This window comes from Barbus barbus (assembly GCF_936440315.1).
Source record: "Barbus barbus genome assembly, chromosome: 13".
Classification (NCBI taxonomy): domain Eukaryota; kingdom Metazoa; phylum Chordata; class Actinopteri; order Cypriniformes; family Cyprinidae; genus Barbus; species Barbus barbus.
Window position 1 is genome coordinate 20,404,546 of NC_136741.1, and position 22,586 is coordinate 20,427,131.

At 35.5% G+C, this 22,586-nt stretch overlaps 1 protein-coding gene across 1 annotated transcript in view; it reads right to left on the minus strand.

The window, feature by feature from the left end:
- Nucleotides 1-3,901: 3,901 nt before the first annotated feature.
- LOC306879239 (BMP/retinoic acid-inducible neural-specific protein 3-like) overlaps nucleotides 3,902-22,586 on the minus strand; it is a gene marked incomplete at both ends in the record, with an annotated part of 30,880 nt that continues 12,195 nt past the window's right edge. The window contains 4 exons of the mRNA XM_079432022.1: nucleotides 3,902-5,018; nucleotides 10,896-11,118; nucleotides 13,039-13,275; nucleotides 13,996-14,101. Of these exons, the coding sequence (XP_079288148.1) occupies nucleotides 3,902-5,018; nucleotides 10,896-11,118; nucleotides 13,039-13,275; nucleotides 13,996-14,101 (1,683 nt within the window). The remainder of the gene's footprint in view (nucleotides 5,019-10,895; nucleotides 11,119-13,038; nucleotides 13,276-13,995; nucleotides 14,102-22,586) is intronic.

Below are 22,586 nucleotides of genomic sequence, written 5' to 3' on the forward strand. Positions count from 1 at the left end.
GAATAGTAATTGTAGGTGGTGATTATTGTGCCATTGTGAGGGCAGCTTTTCTTACTTCGTAATTGTGAATTTAACACCTATTTGCCTTAGAAGTGATGTAGAAAGACTGACCCTTTGTTCTGACCCCTTTATAAATGTGCTGGTATAAACAGCTCTAATGAAAGTTGGAAACAGTAATCGCAAATAACAATTACAGTTTGTTGAATAAAGTGCTCACAAGTAAGAAAAAATTAAAGGGGTTCACTCCAAAATAAAATTTTTGTCATTATTTATTAGAGAGGATGTAGTGCATTTTCCTGTGGGTTAGAGGTGAATGTTTAAAAGAAAACTTGTGTAACCTAATTTTTAAAACGAAAAATGTCTAGGTTATATAGTGCGGCAGAAGTCTTAAGCTTGACAAAAATCAAAGGGTAAATAAAGAACTTATGGCACGTAAATAAAATAAGACAAAACAAACAACATTTTTCCTGCGGGCGTTTGTTTAGAAGAAAACGTGTGTAACCTTTAAAGTGAAGAGTTTTAAGATGAATACTGAATAGTTTCATTAATTAAGAAACGCTAAAAATTTATTAAAAATAACTTAAAAACGTTACTTTGTTTAATTCTTTTAAATCTTCACATCGGTCTCTCCTTACAGCATTAGGGAGCGGTGATGTAGGTGTGCCCTGACCGCAGCGCTCGTAACCTCATTCTCAGTTTGACACAGAAGTGAGAGGTGATCTGATGGACGCTGCGTATATAGGCTGGTCTTTTAATTGTATAACTTGTGACAACTAGTTTTAAATTGTAATGTTACAAGATTGTTACAAGTATCTTATACTATTGTTTTAACGGTCTGATACTTTTATTTCACATCACGGTAAGATAAAACAATTTTATATTATTTAACTTTGTATCTGTTATAAATTCAAACTTTTTAAAAAAGTATGACATAGATTTTAACAAATATATCTTATTGTTTTAACTAACGGGTCCGATGCTTTTTTGTTATAGATGAACGAACGCTCTCACCTCTTCTTCTTTTTAACTTTGTCAAACTAACTAGTTTTAAATTCTAATGATAGAAAAAAAAACAGACGTATTGTTTAACTAACATGTCAATGCTTTTTTGTTTTATTTTCTATGTTTTTCCTAAAACAGTTTTAACAACACTAGCACGTCTTGAGTTGTTGGGAAAAAAACTGTCGTTGTACATTTTACGTACATGTTTGATCTTTTTTCTTGATATGTATGTGAAAACACTTTAATAAAAACTTCCCTTTATCCCATTTAACACAATTTCACCATTTAAAGTTTAAACCACATAACATTGGCCCCACACACATTGCCATAAATTCCTTAAGATCACTGGGGTGGATGAAACAGATGGCCACTTAGACGGGTGGGGGTGTACAAAACAGGTGTCCAAACAGGTGTCCAGTTGTGGTAGGGGGGTGGTATTTTTATGGGGGGCAATAAATCAAATTTTGGACACATAGTGCACTACATCCTCTCTCTTTTATTCACCCTCATGTCAATTCAAACTGAAATAACTTTCCTTTGTGGAGCACAAAAGGTAAATTATAAAATGTCCTGGCTGGTTTTTGCAATTTAATGAAAGTGAACGAAGTTGTCAAGCTCCAAAATGACAAAAAAGTCACCATAAAATTATCATAATATTGGTCTATGACTCATGCACTTTATTCCAAGTCTTCCGACTATAACTGTGTGAGAAAAAGACAGAAATGTAAGTCGTTATTCACGGATAATCTTCCACCCCGGTGGGCTGTTAACCATTGCGATCGGATCATTGAGCTTTAGTTCTCATTCACTGTAATTGCATCAGAACATTATTCAAACTTTCTCCTTTTGTGCAACATGAAGAAAAAAAAAAAAAAAAAAAAAAAAAAAAAGTAATACGGGTTTGCAAAGACATTGCAATTGTGATTAAATAGTGACAGAATTGTCATCTGTGGGTGAACTAATCCTTTAAGAACAAATTAAATGACAGAATCGGGAGTCGTTGCTTTTTATGAACATCATTCTAAGTAATCAAGAATGCCATTGATTAGATTCCCACTGAAATTAATTTAAGAAAGCCACAAGAACTGGTAAAGCCAGCCTTAGGTAGTAAAACACACAAACCACACACCTTTTTAATATGAGACTCAATTATTGTGTTACATACATGGATGCTGGAAGTAGCATTTTTGAATCCTGAGCAAGCAAAATCCATCAATTTCCAGGAAGGCAGAAGACTGCAAGAGAAACATCTAAGAAAATGAACTCTGCTGTCTCCCAGCTAACATGCATTTGTTTACTGTAAGTGCACAATTTCAGTATGTCGCTAGGTGGAAATCATTCTCCTGTCATTTTAGAACTGGATTTGCATAAAACAAGTCCCTCCAGATGTGTCTGATGTGCAATATGTCCCAGTTGTTCATAACAAAGATTCAGTCATCATATCTGTGAACTGCATTCCTGTAACTGCTTTCTGTAATGCTCATTAGCTTGGCCCCTTCTGTCGCCCCTTTAAATGGATGTTTCTTGCTGGGCCCTTTCTTGAGACATATCACAGCTGACTAATCAATAACTCATTTAACTTTTGGTTATCTCCGAATGAAAGTAAGTTGTCTTAACTTTTTTTCTTTTGTGGCGGTTTCACTATTTGTTCCTTAATGGTGTGACTTACTTTGTCTCAAGGTGATCTTATGAAAAAAGTTGAGGAACTAGTCATCAGGTGTTTATGCCAAAAAGCAGTCGAAATCACTTCTACGAGGGCTATGCTTTTAATGTTTTTTTTTCTCCAGACATGCAAGTTGTCAAAGCTTTTCTCATAGATGAATTGGCTCTCTCAAGCAATCATTTCTCAGAGAGAATTGCCTGCCAGATTAAAAAAAAAAAGCATATGGATAGGTGAAGAGATGTACTTCTATTTACTGTAAACCATCTATATATATATATATATATATATATATATATATATATATATATATATGCAGTCTGAATTTTTTTGAATACATTTTAATTATATATAAATACTTATACATATGTGTATAAGTGTATAACGGTACATGTGTGTTTAAGACTAACAGATTCTAAATAAAACCTCGAAATAAAAATATAAGTTATGTGGAATTCAAACAATTAGAGATATTTACAGACGGCACATAAAAATGACTTTTATTTAGAGTATTAACAAATTCATGTTCTATACATTGTATGGACATTACCTTTGTAACTTGTCACAAATAATAGATTTTATAAAAATAAATGTACATGAAACAGCATATATAATAAGTACCTTGCTTATGGTGTTATGGTGGAGATTTTTAAACAGCTTTCCTCCTACATTCATATTCCAACGAATACCATAAAAATAGTTTTAAGCATCAACAAAACCATCTATTGTTGATTAGGATACTGATATTTTTGAGAGTTACAGTGTTGACAGACAGCATAGAAAAGGCGAAAAAAACTAAAATAAGTCGGAATTCTGCCCAGACACAGCAGGAACTCCTGATTACACTAACAAGGTTTGGCTCACCATGTGTTTACGGCCTCTGTTATGCTTGCAGAGAATAAAGAGGTGAAAATAAAAGTAACTTTCCAGAGTTTCCGGACGAGTCCTACTTCACACATTGTTTGTCAGGACAGGGGCTGATGCTAAATTCTGCAGAAACTGAAATGAGGTCATCACACTATGAGTTATTGTAAATTATCATTGCAGTTAAGAAAAGAAAAGGCAAAAGGTTTGGCCATTCTTCTGATGTGGCCCATTACATCAGTGGTTCAAATCAGAACTGTGGCATCACCATCAACACTGTATCCCAGCAGCTGTCCAATGTTTTTTTCCCGAACTTATATCAGACCTACAGCTACTGAAATAGCTACAAATATACTGCTACCTTGCAGTGCCTTTTTAGCTACATAGTTTGGTAGTTTCATACTCCATCGAGTTGGGCTGCTTGGCGCTGAAGGCCTGAAGAGCAGTCTGAATTCGGACCACATCAGTGGAAGAGAGTTTGAGACGGTGGCGTAATAAGCAGGCGAACAGATCCAGAGGTTGTTGGCCTGGTGGAGAAAGTCGGTTGACCCGATCTCGGATCTCCAGCAGCTGGAGCAAGGCTGAGTCCTGCGAGCCCTGCGTGTATGGGTAGTCCAGCTGCAGGATCAAGTCCTGAATGGCATCCGGATCAAAGTGCATACTATATCCGAACACCTGCATACTGTTGATTTTCATGTAGCCCAGGTTACGGGACGAATCCATGTATTCCAATGGCTCGAAATGGCCGCTGCTGTTCCCTTGAGTCGATGCTGTTTTGACACGGCTCCTAAGGTAAATGTGTACCGTCTCAAAAAAGGTCTTCCACTTGTTTCCCAGAGTCAGGGTCCAGTTATAACAGTCAAGTGGGATGTCTAACTTGGTCCTTTCCCAGTCAGGGTAATTGTCCTGGTCAATTGGCATGATCCAGCTCTCGGAATGACTACCTCCGAATGGATTGATGTAGACGGACAGCACGGGTTCCAGGGTGCTGTTTTTAGTAAGGCATATCTGCAGGGAGATCCCTAGGAGCATGTGAACGTGACTAGATTTGAACTTGTTGCTCTTCAGCGTCAACAGCATCCTCTTCCTCCAGCTGGGATCGAACCAGTTGTTGAGTCTAACATCATTGCTTATGAACATAGCGTGAATACTGATTCGCCCATCTTTCTTTTGCAGCAGGTAGCGCAGCTCCATGTCCTGAAGGTCCGTCTCAGACCCGATGTAGTTGTCGGTAGAATCCGGGATGGTATTCCTACAGGTCCCTTGGCTTAGCATGTAGCCAGGATTGCAGCTGGCACAGCGAGAGCGGTTCTCGTAGGAGCAGGAAGCGCAGTGAGGGCCGTCGCCTACGGAGCATGGGATAACACCCTGGCAGGACGGGTGCTCGTAATGACAGGAGCAGGTCCTCGTTTCCTCCATGTAGGAGCCTATCTGATTGTTCTCACTGCAGTACATGATGGAGAGGATATACTTCAGCCAGTAGCTGAGAGGCCTATGGTGAAGGAATGAATGTGATAAGTCAGACTGTCTCCAAAGTTGTAAATTATAATCAATTTCATCATAGATAAAGTCTAAAGATTAAGTACTGTAAGTAGCAATATTAAAGATGTCACAATAATTAATCAGGGTACTTGAAGCTCATGAGAACTCATGAGAACTTTTGCTCAATCTCCTGGAGCCACAAAGTTTCTCACACAATCCCAAAAATTGGGTAAATTATCCAATATAATATAATGAAATAGTTAATATAATATAATACATTTAAATATAATATAACATAATATTTAAATATTGCTTGCATAAAACATCCTAAAAATATATATTATAATAATTATTGATTTTTATTTATTTATAATGGTCATGAAAGAAGAAATATATGACCCTGGACTACAAAACCAGTAATAAATAGAATAGATATATTTGTAGCAATAACCAAAAATACATATGGGTCAAAATGTTTGATTTTTCTTTTATGCCAAAAATCATTAGGATATTAAGTAAAGATCATGTTCCATTAAGATATTTTGTAAATTTCCTACCATAAATATATCATAACTTAATTTTTTATTTGTAATATGAGTTGCTAATAACTTAATTTGGACAACTTTAAAGGTGATTTTCTTAATATTTTAATTTTTTTGCAACCTCAGATTCCAGATTTCCAAATAGCTGTATCTTGGCCAAATATTGTCCTATCCTAACAAACCATACATCAATGTAAAAATTATTTATTCAACTTTAAAATGATGTATAAATCTCAATTCCAAAAAAATGACCCTTATGACTGGTTTTGTGGTCCAGGGTCACATTTGTTCTTTGCACATCAAAAGTTAAAATTAAAAACACATTATCTACCAGATAGGAGTAATTGTGTGTGTGTGTGTGTGTGTGTGTGTGGAAAGCAGCTGAACACTTAAGTAAAGTATATACTGTATAAAATGCTTGAGACAAGAAAGTACTTTATTCTTTGAAAAATACAGCTTGTTTTTTTTTTTTCTCATAATAGATGGTTTTAGAAGAAAATTTGGAAAAATCAATGCTTAAAACAAGAAATAGCACTAGGCACTAAATTATTTCCAAATAATTTGATCCATTTTCTAAGCATGAAAAGATGCCATCCTGCAAAAATTAACATAACATGCATATTCAGACACTGTAATGATTCTCTCTGAAGCCACTGGCAAATGAACTCAGTGGAGTGGATCAGCACGATCTGTCACATGGAGTCAAATTGTAAATATCAGCTAAAATGTACTCCCATTTTCCATTTCACTTTGTTTTTCCAAGCACAATAACAGTAAAAATTCAACTCATGCAGCATTTATAAAGTCTAAGTTAAAATAGTAAATGACGTCTGTGTACCATTGTACCAAGTCTGTGAAAGTAAGCCATACTGGATATAATTTTTGACACATTAATGTCACAAGTTAAAAATCCTAACTGAAAGATATATCATAAACTGAAGAGGATGATATTTGTGCATATTTAAGGCCAAAAATATTCTTAATTCTCCTCTGAACTGGCTTATAGATAAACAACTCATTATTTTCAAGGCTTGACTTATGCGGCAACTCTTCTTTTCAGTGCAAAAATCTATTTCAGCAATTGCAGATTCCCTTTTGTTATGCTTTCCTGCGAGATAGCCGAAAATTTTCATTGCCATGGAATTTCCACTCGCGTAGAGAAAAACAGTTTACTCTGGATTAAAACATAAGTGATGGCAACAGAATGTATAAATATTCATGGCACCAGGCTGCCTGAGAGACAGTCAGTATGCAGGTGGTTGGCAATGGAAGAAATCTCAGCAGCCTGTCAGCATATTTCACTGACAGCGAAACGGAAATTCACACCAGAGACAAAACATGCGCATGCACATTTATTCCATGAGAAAACAATTTCTCGACAATTTCCATATTTTTAGACCGTAAAAACATCTGATGGAAGAACAACAATAGCTTAAATAAGCATTTTTGCTCTTATGGAAATCAAAGCCATGAAGGACTATGCATTTGTCAGACAGTATAATCACTTAAAAAAAAAAAAAAATCAGATTCAGAAAGGTAATGTATTTGATTATTTTAAAGCACAGATTCTGACAAAGTAATATGCAAACATCAAGCAAAACAAACCGTCAGATGCATAGGAATGCATTTTATGAACAAATTGATCAAACTGTTGATAAATTCTGCCTGACAAAAGGAATGAAAAAAAAAGTAATTTAAAAGAAGTGTGAAAATCAAATAAATCAAGTATGAATGATGAACTGACAGAGAAAACAAAACAGTAAATCAGGAACTCAAAAGCAGTCTAATAAAATGTCTTTTCTATTTGTCTGCTTTATTTTTCTTGCTGCAACTTGAATCATGTGTTATCAAAGAAGAAGGATGCTCTTAAAGATAAATCAAGGCAGATTGCAGAAACATTTCAAACGCATGCTGTTATTGTTCTCATGCCCTAGACTCCTCAGTCCCGAGATAGGACACTTTGGAAAGTATGAGCATACTGTACATTTGGACTTGAGAGCTGATGTTGTTCTCATATATGGAAATGTTTGTTTTCACCAGTGCTGCAAGATAAAGTCAATTAGAGCACTTTTCCTGTGTTTACTTTACATTTTAACTAACAGGTTTATAAGAATAGTATTATAATAATCATTAATTATGCATGCTTATTACTCTAATTAATCATGTAATTATTTCCTGAAGCAGCTTGCACATTGTTGTTAGTGCAATATGTGTTAGTTCAATATAGACACTATAATAAAGTTAAAATCTCTAGTATGCTGGTCAAATGTTCACTCTAAATTGGTTTAATAAAAACAGCTATTTATATCATTTTTTCCACTGCAAAATCTGCCATTTATTTATTTATTTTTTCATAACAGTAACATTGTACTGTACATTGAAAAAAGTAATATTTGAGGTAAAATATGCAATCATTTAAAAAGTGTTTCAATTATTTCTATGCTAATTAAAAAACAATATCAATATAATCAGTAAATTGTATAACTGTTGCTGTATGCCAATATAACATACATTTTCCAGATTACGTAAAAAATACTTACAAAGATATAGATATTTCAAGTAAAATATGCATTTAAATTTTTATTTTATTTTTTTATTTTTATGCTGATAATTTTTTTTTTTACCAATTATGACCCATTGCCATACACCAAGAAAATATAACACAAATGTCCAGTATACTTATGGAAGCTAGTTTCTGCCACTGAATAAAAAAAATGCAATTGCTAATTTTTATATCACAATTCTGACTTTTTTCTCGCAATTGTGAGTTTACATCTCACTGTTTTTTTTCTCAGTATTGCATGATTTAAACTCACAATTGCAAGATATAATGTCAGAATTGCAAGATATAAACTCGTGTTTGCGAGTTACAAAATCAGATTTGTGTGATAGAAACTTGCAGTTGTGATTTACAAAGTCAGAGTTACATATAAACTCAAAAGTCACAATTGTGAGATATAAACTGGTGTAATAAAAACTGCAATTTCATTTTTTTTTTTAAATCTGCGATTTCCTTTTTTCATATCAGTAACACTGAACATTGACGAAACCAATATTTCATAATATTGTTGCATGCAGACAAATCTGAAAATCTGATTGTCCCTTCCAAGGAATAAAGTCGTTTTCAGAGGATTTCTATATTTTGCTGCATCTGCATTACATGTCGTCCCAGTGCACCCAGCCAGTTTAAGTGATAATATGGGGATATCTGAATAGTATGTCTTTGAGAAGTCAATATGAATATTAATGAACCAAGAACGTTCAACTGTGAAGCTGATCATCGCTTTAGGCTTCGCTTTCACCTCATCTGACTCAAGTAGTTTCCACTTGACTTGGCTGCCTGCGTGGTTTGCATAATTCTCATTTTTGCACAGCCCTGACCCTCTACCATCTTTGAACACTCAGTTTCAGACCTCAGTCGTGAACTTTCTCCTTCCACAGCCCTTACCAAAGGCACTGCATTATCATACCAGTGCAGAGCACATAAATTACCTGTTTCCCGTGTCTTCCATTAAAACACAACCTGCACTTTAGCCTAAAGATGGGAAGATAAAACCTATTCATCCACTAACTCCTGAAATGATTAGATGGGACAGTCTCTATCATTTCAGAGAGGCTGGGACTTCAGCCAAGGTACTAGACTTAACACAATTATGCTTGCCACAATTGCCCTCAGATATGGACTGAGTAGTGTGTTAAAGGCATTTCTTAATTAATTAGTTCAGAGGACATGCATTTTAAATCTCCTATTAGTTCATCCATTTGGAAAAAGATCAAGAATAAAGATTCAATGCAATAGCACAATATATGTATGTGACATTGTGAAAAATAAAAATGTTATAGGAGAACTCAGGGTTTTTCTCAACATTTTGTGATTCTGTGAAAGAAAAAAAGAATAACATTTTACAGTAAGGTCTGCTAACATCCGTTAATGCATCGGGTATCATGAACTAATAATAAACAGTACTTTTACAGCCTTGGGTAATGTTAATTTTTTCATACACATTGATAAATTTTTAATATTTGAAGTTTTGTAAGGGTCAAAGAGGGGTTTTCAAGCATCAAAATTGAAAGTTTAAATAAGGTCTAACACATTTTTAAATTTATTATAATGTATCCTTTTTTATATTAGAAAGCGTCCTGTTTAATTAGATTTTTTCCGAGCAAAAAATAATGATTAATACATTTTTACCCTGATTTACAGAAGCAAAAAAAATATTGTTGGGCATATTTACAATAAGAATCATTATATTACATTAAAAGACTCTATTTAAAGAGCGCAGTCACCAAAAACAAATTAATTTCAGGATTAAGTTTTTACTCATTTAAAATATAATACAATTTAGTATGATCCCTTTTTCTTTTATTTAATAATATATAAAGGTAATATATAAAGTAGAGGCCAGGTTAAGTATGTTGTTTCATTTTTACATAAATCTGTTATGCTGAATGATGATGGAATATTATTTCACCCAAAAGTTGATATTTTATTTTCACAAGTCATTTGAAACAGTAGACACTTTTAAAAGTAGACACTTTACTTGCATTTCAAATGTTTTCTATGTATTTAAAAAAACTTTTTTATTATTGAATTTGATGCAGACACCAAAATGTGACGTCTCGTAAGCAAACATTATTATTATAATTATTAATAAACTACCTTAATTTTTGTTTTTATTAATGGCACACTAGCTTCTTTGGCTGTTTCATGGTGAAAAATAAACTTAAGTAATTTAAAATAAAAAATACAAAACTAAAGTTATTTAAGACCCATTTTTCCTAAAAATTCTGAAACAAAATTTGGAACAACTTGATTAAAACTCTTTTAAATGGTATCAACAGAATAAAACAAAACTATTTTTAATTGTACATTTATGATACCTATTTAACTAACTCTAATAAATGGAATCTTGCTGTAAAATGTTACCAAAAAAGTCTGTTGAACCCTGAATCCTTTAGGAAGGAATGAGAAATAATTTTTACCTTTCATCACTTTACAATCCATTTACAGATCCATTTTTCTAAAACTAAAAATATGAAATAAGTTTTTCTGAAACTAATTTGGGTGAACTTGATTAAAAGCATTTCCAATGGCATAAACAGAATAAAACATTTCTTAAACCAGCTTATGTAATGCTGTAAAACCTGTTGTTAATTGTTCGTTTATGATACCTGATGTTAAAAAAATGGAATCTTGCTGTAAAATGTTACCCAAAAAGTCTCTTCAACCCTGAATCCTTCAGGAAGCAATGACAAACTATTTTTCACCTCTCGTCACTTTACAATCAATTATAAATGCGGACATTTCCATTTATAACCCATTAGGAACGTGGCTCATCTCTTACCTCTCTCTGGGCACAGATATTTTGGGCTGAGTCCGACACCTTTTGCTGAGTTTGAAGAGTTTGCCGACAATCCGCTGTGCTTTGCTGAGAAGCTGTTGAGTGCTAGTCTCCAGCAGTTGAAAGCGTTGCTGAACGCCAGGGTCCATCTTCCAAAAGTACTGCACAGCAGATGTGTTCAGAGCATAGAACGTTGGTAATCTCCTCACAAAATTTTGGAAGTCCTCTAGAAAGGCAGACAAGTGTTGAGAATAAATTACTGGAATGACTTTGCCTCATGTCGGGGAAAAATAAATCAGTCATGTTTGATAAAAATGAGTCAACAGTGAAACTGGGGGTGGAAGGGGAGCAGGTGGAACGTTATTTTCATTCCTTTGATGAAAATTGAAAATTGTCCTGTGTGATTGAACACTGATAGGCCAGGACAGTTGGGTATTTTCAATGAATTGCTACGAAACGCTAAGCCTTTTCTAAGAAGGACAGGCTGATTTTGAAGGAGCACATGCAGTTCGATTTCAACAACAACAAAAACATTAAGTTCTGACAGTATAGCAAGTCGTTAAAGCAAAGCACAATCATCTCGGACACACAAATGTCTTCCAGCAGAGGGAAGTTCATTTTCATTCGTGGCGAGAAAAATCGATAGCCGTGTTATGGTGCTCAACGCCCCAATCAATGCTACCTAACATCTAACAAGAAATAATCTCAGTGCCTATAATTAACAACACAGATCCTCATCATAGCCTGACAATTCCAGTCTGTGCAGAATTGGATTTTTCATGCAATCAAACATTAGGTAATTGAAAATATTACAAGTTCCATTTTTAGGTATCCATTGATCGGTACAAGTCGCTAAGTTTTGTTTTGATGAGGAATTTCATTATAAAACAAAAACTCTGTGATGCCCCGACCGAAGCGGACTGCTAGATGATCTCGCTCCAGCAGATGATTGTTGTTTATTTATTTGGTTTACAGTCATTAGGCAGTGGTTTTTCACTCCCTGCTGTTGCTGCAGGAGGTAGAGCTCCAACATGGCTGTGATGCACGCAAAAACCTGCTCTGTGCTGGCTCATTGCCTAGCTTAGGGACAAGTAAGCCTGCCAAGTCCAAAACGCTGCTTTACCACAATGACAATGACACTAGATCCCAGGAAGCACTTCCCACTATTTCCTTGTCAGCCATCAAAAGTAACAAGGTGACAACAATCACTGTGTAATGCCACCCCACTATGTGTCAGGGATATTCACAGTTCTAAGCAGCACGACGGAATTAACTTGATGCTGGCATGCCTCGGGCCTTACGACTAATCTGCCCCCCCCCCCCCCCCCCCCAAAAAAAAATCCTAACCATAAAAGCTCATGCACTTCCCACTATTTCCTTGTCAGCCATCAAAAGTAAAAAGGTGACAACAATCACTGTGTAATGCCACCCCACTATGTGTCAGGGATATTCACAGATCTAAGCGGCACGTCAGAATTAACTTGATGCTGGCATGCCTCGGGCCTTAAGCCTAATTTACCCCCCCAAAAAAATAATAATCTTAACTATAAAACTCATGCAAGACAATTATTGTCAAGTTTTTCACCCGTAAATGATTCTCATTCTCCTATTCCCATATGATTGTATCCATAAAAGGAAAATTTTAAGTCACTCCTTTCCATGGGGACTAAGAGATTTTACTTAAAAAGGAATAAAAGAATCATAAAAGTGTTCCATCTGACTCTGTGTTAAGTTTTACAAAAACACACAAAAGACTGAAATTTAAATAATTATTCACTGAGTTAGTGAGAACTGCCAAGAACCATATCAGTCATGAATCAAAAAATCATTCAGACAGTTTTTTTTTAACCAATTCATTCTAGGGTCAAATAAATGATAACTTCATAAACTGCTACTTCTCTTATGAGCATGACAGAACACACATTTATGGCATGCTTTGGTCTTTTTAGAATCTTGGAATATTTAGTCTCTCTACTATTTCCAATTACATGGGAAAGAGAAAACAGTACATACAATTCTTTAAAAAAATATATCTTTTGTGTTTTACAGAATAAATTAAGTAAATGAAGACATTTTTAGTTGATTTTAATTATTCACCATGTTCCTTGAAAAGTTACTTTAAAAATGTAATATTGCAGAATCTTACCAGACTCTTCAAACTCTTGGTTGGCTTGCATCCATGATTCTCTGATGAGTTTCAGACTGTCCTGCATAGCCTTCAGGTCTTCACTGGGACAGTTGCACTGAGGATAATCAACACTGCATTTGCACCAGCAGTCATTATCTCGGCACACAAACTCGCCCTCAGAGTGGCAGCCAATATAACTGAGAGCTGCCTCCACAAATCTGCTCCTTAGGTATTCTGGCAGAATGGCCTGAAGCCCTAGAAGAAGACAAATTGATTATATAAAAATACACAATATGCATTAAAAATGAAACCATACACCAGCTTGTATTTTTTTTTGGAACATTAAATTAAATCTATAAATACATCTATAATGTTACAGTTTATTTCTAATCATCAAATAACACTAAAAAGTATCAGTTTTCTCAAAAATATTAAGCAGAACAACTGTTCTCAACATTGATAAGAAACTTTAATGAGCGCTAAATCAGCATATTATAATGATTTCTGAAGGATGTGACATTGAAGACTGGATTAATGACTGCTGAAAATTCAGCATTGCCATCACAGGATTTAATTACAGTATAATAAAATACAAAACAAATATTTTTCATTGAAATTATATTTAATAATATTTCTGTTTTACTGTATTTTTGACCAAATAGTCCAGCCTTGGTATGCATAAGAGACTTATTTCAAAAACATTTAAAAACCTTATAACCTTAAAACAATTGAATTGTATAATAAAATACTAGTTTAATTTAAAATGTTTTAAGTGTTATAGGTATATTTCAAACTATAAGCTACATTCCTTTGAAACCTTTACAGCCTAAGTGTGCTTTTACAACAAAAAATGGTTGTGGAATTTTTCTGTGAACATGCTACTGCCTCTTTCAATATCAGCATAGAAGAATGAAATTAAACGAGTGATAATATCATTGGAAAGTCTGGGATATAGTTAAATAATAAATGTGCTACCTTGTAGATGAATCTTGTTTTCAGGACTCTGAACCAAAACGGAACTGACAGAATCGAGGTTGTCATAGTTACTGCATCCAAGAGGGCCTGTCCTTGTTTCGGTCACCTTAAGGGAAGACAAGAGAACGCACATGACAATACTCTGTGCAAAACAGAGACAGAAATGACATTGAGGCCATTAAATAGTCAGAGCAGGCAGATAACTGTCCTATGAAATCAAAGTAATATAGATTTCTCCAGTGCTTCTAAAAACTCAAAAAAGGCATATTGGTTTAGACATAACTACAGAGAATTGCTGGTAGAATATAATAACTATATAATAACTATGTTGTTAAGGAGCTCAAACGTCTGTCCAGAACACTATAACAACTGCACCGTTACACCAAGGACATGAATGTTATTGAGAAAGCTATGGTATTATTTGGACCAGATTCACTAATGTAGTGAAGGGCAATATTTCACAGTGAACGTAATGCACTTTCAGTGTACGTAAATAGTGAAGGTTAATGGACCTGTGGCTGAATGCGACTTGAATTTTACAATCAATTTGGTACAATTTCAGCATAGATATTTCAAATCCATCATAGCTGTCGTTGCAGAACTACAGTATGTTTTATATTGAAAAGCACAGTATTTACTGAAAAGAAGTGCAACTGTTAGAAGAAATGGTTGTAAGTCAAATGAATTAATGTTCCAGAGCAGACAAACAGTTTTGCGTAAGAGTAGAATATCCATATCACTGACACCTCACTGACAAAACTATCGACACGGTATCTTTGTTCCCATCTAAGATTTGTGTTAAAATGGTGTGCCATTGCATCTCAATCATTCCTGACAAAAGCTTCAGTTTTTTCCCTGACAAAAGTCACAGTATATCAAGGCTCGGCTGACACATGGGAAGAAAACTCACTGCCTGTGGGCAAATATATCTCCCTACCTGTCACTTACAAATTGTTCTCTGTTCTACATTATCTTCTTTAATATTTCCCCTGGTGAGTGAATGAAAGTCTCCATGTCGTGTTTGTAGATTAATGGTGACCCAAGATCTCCGTCAGTCAAAACTAACTTTTCTTCTTCTGTGTTGGAAGAAAAGTTGCCTTTGTTCGACATCTACTCGAGGGTCACTGGATAAACGGTGAAGCGGATAAAATGAGACAAAGTAAACACTATAGTGAACCCTCCAAGCAGAACGCAGTTGTTGTCATGCAAGTGAACCACTGAAAATGACCGAGGACCTGGAAAAGCCAAGGAAGCATTTCTAATGTGTTACACAAGCAGCAAATCCCCATTATTGAGAGCTGCTTTATTTAATTTCCATTTAGCGTGTTGAAATAACTTTCAAGCCAGTGAGAGCGGTGAAAGCCGAATCAGGAGCAAAAGCACAAGTTCAGCAAGCCTACCGCTGGCATTTCCATTCCTCTTATTGACGCGTCCACGCAATTAATTAAAATCCAAGGAGCCTCTACAGGGATCAGCAGATTAATTTCTAACAAAGACAGATGTCCGACTTAAAGGGAAAATTGACCAATTGCAAGCATAAAGATGGGTTTTTCTATGCATAGCAATGAGCTGGCCCGCAACAAGGGCCTGATGGAGCGAAGCATGTGCAGAACTTGGGCTTTCTATAATGAAATGGAGAAAAATGGAGAACTGTTGCTGCAGCTAGTGCATCTGAATTGGAAATTCGTAATTTACCTGAGTGTGCACTATGTGCCATCCATTATAGATGCTGAGTACAAACCATGTGGACTGAAAATTGTGTATTTTTTCAAATTATCTGCAGTGTTTTATTTGTGCTGACTACATCAGAACTTCCAGCAGCAGGCTTTAATGAGATCAGTAACTGGCATAAGGGTCGCTTTCAGTGTGGCTGCGACTGAAGGGATGTATTCAAGGAAGTGGGTCAGTTGTGACTAGTAACATTCACTCACAATCACTCTGAAGTTCAAAAGACTGTTCCCTCTGTCTTTATTAAAGAAGACCCACGATCCTATAAATAGTTACTGTGTCACTCTTTTGTCTCTTACTGCTATGCTAAGAGACTAAAACACTGCATTGTAAATAGAATGGATAATAATCACAGCACATATGCCCCACTTTTAGGAAAAAAGAGAAAACATTTTTTTTGCATATACCCTGGTGTGTAAATAAAGAAAAATATTCCACAGAAAAACATGACAATAAGATGGTAAAAATCCTTTAAAAGTGACTAAAATAATTAGCTAAATAAATATTAGTCATCCATTGCATTTCTCAAACAGTAAATGAGGAAAAACAGACAGTTCTGTAATTCCCACCTGTGATTAATCCAACAAAGACTGCAGAATAATATCACTGAGTGGGCCTGCGTAGCCACATATTTGAATAATAATGGTTTTTAAGATGCCGATCCCAGCTTTTTTGATACGCTAGAAATGTCATTAATGTTTCATAAGCACTGGTGCTTATTATACAAATGCTTTGTACAAAGTTCCGGCTAGAATGGGGTCTGTATTTAATCAGAGAGAATTAATCAATAGGCATTTTCCTATTTGCATCAGGCATGTTTTTACACTGCATTGAAACAATCTTTGAGATATTCGAGCAGCTGTTTTCATAAAAAGGCCCTTTCCGGGGGTTAGTGCACCCTTCGTTTCAGTGGGCGCAATGGGGAAAGCTTATCATTGGAGGAAAGTGTGCATTAGAATGGAATTATACCCTTCTCTACAGAAAATAGGACTTTATTGAAAGCAGCAGGGAATCCTCGGCGAGGCTAGTAGTGGTTAATGCTCTCAGCTTCAGCTTGTGAAATCTTAGAACGAAACACAAAGGCATGCTCTCTACAAGAGAGCTTCATCTGCGCGCATTAGCTGGAAATTCTTTTTGATTTTTCAAGCGTTCTTTCCTCGCAGCCAGATTCGGAAGTTCTCGCTCTGGTTTATGGCAGTTAAGAGGGAGAGACTGGGGGAGGTGTAGCGGTGCTGGCAGAGTTTTCATGCCTCCCAGCTTGTGCTCGGGATGCTTGACTGATGACCCAGGCAAACGTCAAAGCACTACCAGTGGCAAAATGCCCAACTCTTTCTCCGAATCATAATCTTTCATAAAGTTTTCTACAGTTCATATACTGCGTCAATGAGTTGGTGAGAGAATTCATATCATGCAAAATGTATTCCATTGCTTAACAGAGAGAAATGTGGTACGAGTATGCATTGCATAGAAGAATGCGGAATAAAAAAAGTAAAGAAAAATGATTGAATTTTTGAGTAGTGTTAAAAATAATGTGTAGTATTATTTAAAGAGAGAGTTCTGTCAATCGCATACTCACCATTATGTTGTTCCAAACCTGTATGACTGACTTTCGTCTGTGGAACATAAAAAAAATTATGTATTTTGAATTTTTTTTTGTAACCAAACAGTTTAGGTTCTTATTGACATGTCCTTTGGACAAAAATACAAAGAAAGTCAATGGGAACCAAATCTGTATGGTTGCCAATTTGTTTAAAAAAAATAACCTATTTTGTGTTTGGTGGAAAAAGTCAGGTTTGGAATGACATGAAGACGAGTAAAAGATGACAGAATTTTTATTTCTGGACGGACTATACCTCTAAAGGAGACCTGTTATGCCTCTTTTTACAATTATGTAATATAAGTCTCAGGTGTCAGACTCAGATTGTGTCTGTGAAGTTTTAGCTCATAATACCCCACAGATCATTTGTTATATCATTTTGAGAATACATATTTTGAGTGGGATGATTTTTCGTGCATGTCTTTTCTAAAATGCAATGAGCTTCTGCTCCCCGCCCCATTTTCCATAATAGTGCTGTGCCTTTACAGCTGGTATCTCAGATACTCTGCTAAAAAACATCTATTTGGTTTTGCTTATCATGTCTATAGTGCTGAAATTGTGTGTTTTAAACCATATTAACCCTTAAATGCATACCTCGGGTCTTTAGCGACCCGGTACATCATTCTCTACCCTCTCCCTCCTTAATTTTTTAAAAGTTAGACGTCAACTTTCTTAGTAACTTTCTTCCTCAATCTCTTCATTATAAACAATATAACAAGAAAAAAATTGTAAAATAAAATAATGCCTGTCTTCTGATTAATTTTTGTAAAAAGTGTATAGGGTTGCTGGCAGGGGTGTCAAGTAACGAATTACAAATACTCACGTTACAGTAATTAAGTAGCTTTTATCAGTAATTGTACTTTTTTGAGTAGTTTAAAAATTGTGCACTTTTACTTTTACTTGAGTATATTTTAAGTGATGTATCTGTAATTTTACTCTGCTATTTTCCTCCGTTTGTGGTCGTTACATGCTTATTTTTATTTAATTTTTATCCATTAATGTGATTGGATAGAGAGATAGTAATCGGTCTCGTGACTTTCATCAAATCAAATTGTGCATAGAAAACTTTAACCGCTAACTGCTGTTTATCATGCATGATGGAAGTGCATTCTTCAAGCATCAATTCAGTCGCATCTTCCTCTAATACGTTAAGGTAAATTTTGGATTTCTGCTTACTTTATTTGTATATATGCTTGCCTATCTACACGGCCTGAAATTTGGTGTGAGGTTGTGGGTATTGCGTACAGTGTTAACTCCCGCAAGTGCCATGTTCGGTAAATTCCCACTCACTTATGAGACGCACGATCTGCGCTGCCTCGTCTCTCGCGTGCGTTCTGCTGCAGTCACTTGGATAAGTCGTTCTTGCTTGTTGAACTTGTTGACTTTTGATGAGTTTGTGAAAAAGCGTGTTGGAAACACTGTAAAACAATTTGAAATAATGTACTCAAACTGAGGACCAATCTGCACCTTATTGATGACCCGTGGCATTACTGCATCTGTGTCAGCGCATGATGTAATAAAAATGCAGCTCATTAATAAACTTTTTTTTTTTTTTTTAAATACAATCCATTTTATACAACCCGCCTTCATTTAGCAAGTGCACTCGCGCATAAACAATTTTCAAGTTCAACACTTTTTGTTCCATTCAGTTGTGGATGCTGCTGATTCACCGAGACCGCCGCGGCTCAGCAAAGAGATGTGCATTTGTGTTTTCTTTTGAAAAAGTTTCCCCAGAAATACTTTGCTATTTAATGCATTTTTCCTTACAAATTGTTTTATCGACATAAAAATTTGAGTAAATGTATTAAAGGTATGGCATGATGCCATCATTCTAGAAAAATGTGCATTTATGTTAAAATTGTTACATAAATTACCAAGTTAAGTTATTCTTATTTCTTTATTGCAAAACGCTAAAACTGGCACCGTTTTGGAGAGAAATATGGGCTCTCATTTTAACCCATATCATGCTGCGTGATGCTGTACTGTCTGTGAGTTTCTAATGGTGTTTGTATTTGTATTATTAAAACTGCTGGATGATAGATATTCTTCATTCTTTAAAACAAACCAGATAATGTGAATTACAGAATGTACAACGTTGTTTAAATGTATAAATTGCAGTGTACAGCGTTTATTATGATGGGGTAGAATCTACAAATAATATAATAATAATAATAATAATAATATTTTTTATTTGTAATGCGCCTTTCTTACACTCAAGGTGCTACAACAATATAAAACAGCAATAAAAGAAACAACCACTTCATAACAGCAATCACACAAACACAATAACAACAGCAACTGCAAAATTATAACTTAAAAGCTTCACTAAAAAGATATGTTTTAAGTAATTTCTTAAAACAACCAAAAGATGAAGCATTTCTTATCGAAGGCGGTAGAGAATTCCACAACCTAGGAGCAATACAAGAGAATGACCTCCCACCCATCGTTTTAAGTTTACAACGGGGCTGATACAGAGTAAGAGAGCAAGCAGACCAGAGAGACCGAGATTTACAGATAACCCTTCAAAGAGGGAATTACAATAATCAAGCCTTGATGTTATAAAGGCATGAATAAGCCTTTCTGCATCATGCATAGAAAGAAACGGTCTTATACGTGCAATATTTCGAAGATGATAAAAAGCTATTTTAGTAACGTTCTTAAAATGAGTGTTAAAAGTCAGCTGTGCATCAAAAATCACACCCAAATTCCGAGCCTGTACAGAAGGAAGAATCTGGCAATCATCCACTAAAAGTTTAAAATTATTACATCTATTTACAGCAGTCGAAGTGCCAATCAATAGAACTTCAGTTTTTGAACAGTTTAACTGTAGGAAGTTCTGTTTCATCCAGACCTGTATTTCCAGTAAACAAGCAGATAAAGTTGAAAGTGCCGATGTGACATCAGGTTGAGTACTAATGTAAATCTGGGTATCATCTGCATAGCAATGATAACCCAGACCATATTTTTGAATAATCTGCCCAAGGGGCAACATATAAATGCTAAAAAGAGTAGGACCCTACAGCTCAGTACTCACCACTCAGTACTCATGAGTACTTTTAAATAGGCTACTCTTTTACTCTTACTCAAGCAGTTTTTTGGACAAGTACTTTTAGTCTACTTACACTACATTTTTTTGGAAGGTAATGGTACTTTTACTTGAGTATATTTTTTCAGTACTCTTTCCACCACTGGTCGCTGGAGACCCGAGGTATTTTTTTTCTGTGCAACTATATTTACATATCTGATGACTCAATACGTGCAATGTATATGTTTTCCTCAAGGTGGCACTGTTTGATATACACAAAGATGACGTGAAGTTTCACTCATTATTACCGCAGGCATAAAACAAACGGATATCATCAGCAAAAATTGAACAAGTTTGAATGGCTTTGCTGCAGAGCAATTACTATATGCAATAAAATATAAATGCCACTGCCATTTGATGCTAGATGTGATGAATAAGCTGCCAGTGATCAAAATATTGAAAATGAAATCATTGAAAACGATCGTTTTGAGAATATGGTTGAGATCGTGAATATGAGGCATGTACTGTGAAAGTGTTCTCTCACGATGACAGCGATGGTAAAAATCATCTGCTCAAATTGAACCCTTTTAAGTTTCAAAAAGTAACAAAATATGCTTTATTTTATTCTTCTGTAATTGCTCTTAAAATATCAAGAGAGTTTTTTGCTATTGCAGCAGTTAGAGATCCATCCGTGCTGGATATATAGGTCCGGGTCGCCAAAGACCCAAATATGTAATAATGATTGGCGAAACATTCATGCATTTAAGGGTTAATTTAAACCTCTGATATACAGTTTTCTGAGTGCACACATCCGAAGCACACGCACAGAAAGTGGCTGTCACACAGCATGCAAGTACTAAACTAATTTCTCTTTCATTTCTTATTGTGCTTAAACTGTTAAATACATACAGGTTTATGTTAAAAATACAAATGTGTTACAAAAAAAATAGATTATGTCTGTGAAGGTAAACAGCTGGGAAAGAAATTGCATGTTTATATTAGATCTGTGTGGCAGCAGTGTAATATACAGTAAATAAATCAATAAATCCACTGCTCTCTTTTCTCCTGAGGATGGGGCTCTAAACCGTGTTCTGTGCTCATCATTGAAGCCAAAGACAGAACAGTTAGCATGCTTTGCTCGAACATTCGCCATGGCGTTAGAACTGGTACAACGTTGTCGCTTGTGAAAAAATGGCGGCACCGTAGGTGGAAACTTGCAGATTAAGGGGTGGTAATATTATATTAAGATCCCCTTTCTACATCACAGAGGGAGCGAAATGGAGCTCAGTAGGACATCATTTATTTCTAATAAGAGCGACAAACTGATGCAGATAAGTAGTATATAAAAGAAGCTTGTGTTTGAGAGTGCCTGGAGGAACTGTCTCTGTGACATCTGTAACACGGGGGTATGATTAATCAATCAATATCGGGTTGTTCAAATGAACTGATTAATCAGAAAATTGATATTTTTACTGATCCCTATTCATTAGAAAATCTAAGTTCTAATGAGTCCTTGACCCATTGCCTAGTGTTCATCCAAGCTTATAAATTCTGGCCACTTAGTGTGATGGCTTGCAAGTATATCACCAGAAGGCACATCAGGCGACATAATGCAGTTGGACATTAAAATGTGCAGACCTGAATACTCCAAGCATCTCTAAACATGCTCTGATTGTTATAAACCTCAACTAACACTCCTCCCTCCTGTAAATCAAAACGAAATACTGTGATGGATGTCAACTGGCACTCAGCGCATTTCCTGTCCACTGTCATCTCTGACTGTGGAGGTTAAAGATTCATTTATTATTGTAGGTGCAGAAAATCCTCCTCATAAGTCTCTTATTCATTAGAGCCTGACACCTCACTTATATTCAATATGGCTGAGGAATGGGCTGGGCTCTCAAAGAAATTATTGAAATGGAACAGATAATTTGTCACACTGATGCATAATTCCACCAGCACCTTCATATTTATTTATATATTTGCTATATTCCCTCTATACTCCCTCAAGAAAACAGCTCTTCCATTTGAGCAGACCACTCTCGCTCAAACGTTGCATTTGCCACAGAAAGAATCGCCGGTTTGGTGTAGAGAGCCTTTATATTCACATCCGTCTTAATCCATGTTGTGAGGTAAAAATCCATGGGCTGAATTAAAGACTGCTGATCCTGAGAATATTTCACATCAATCACCTGAAATGCCAGGCAAATAAAGGCATCTAAAAGGACCTCCATCTGCTCA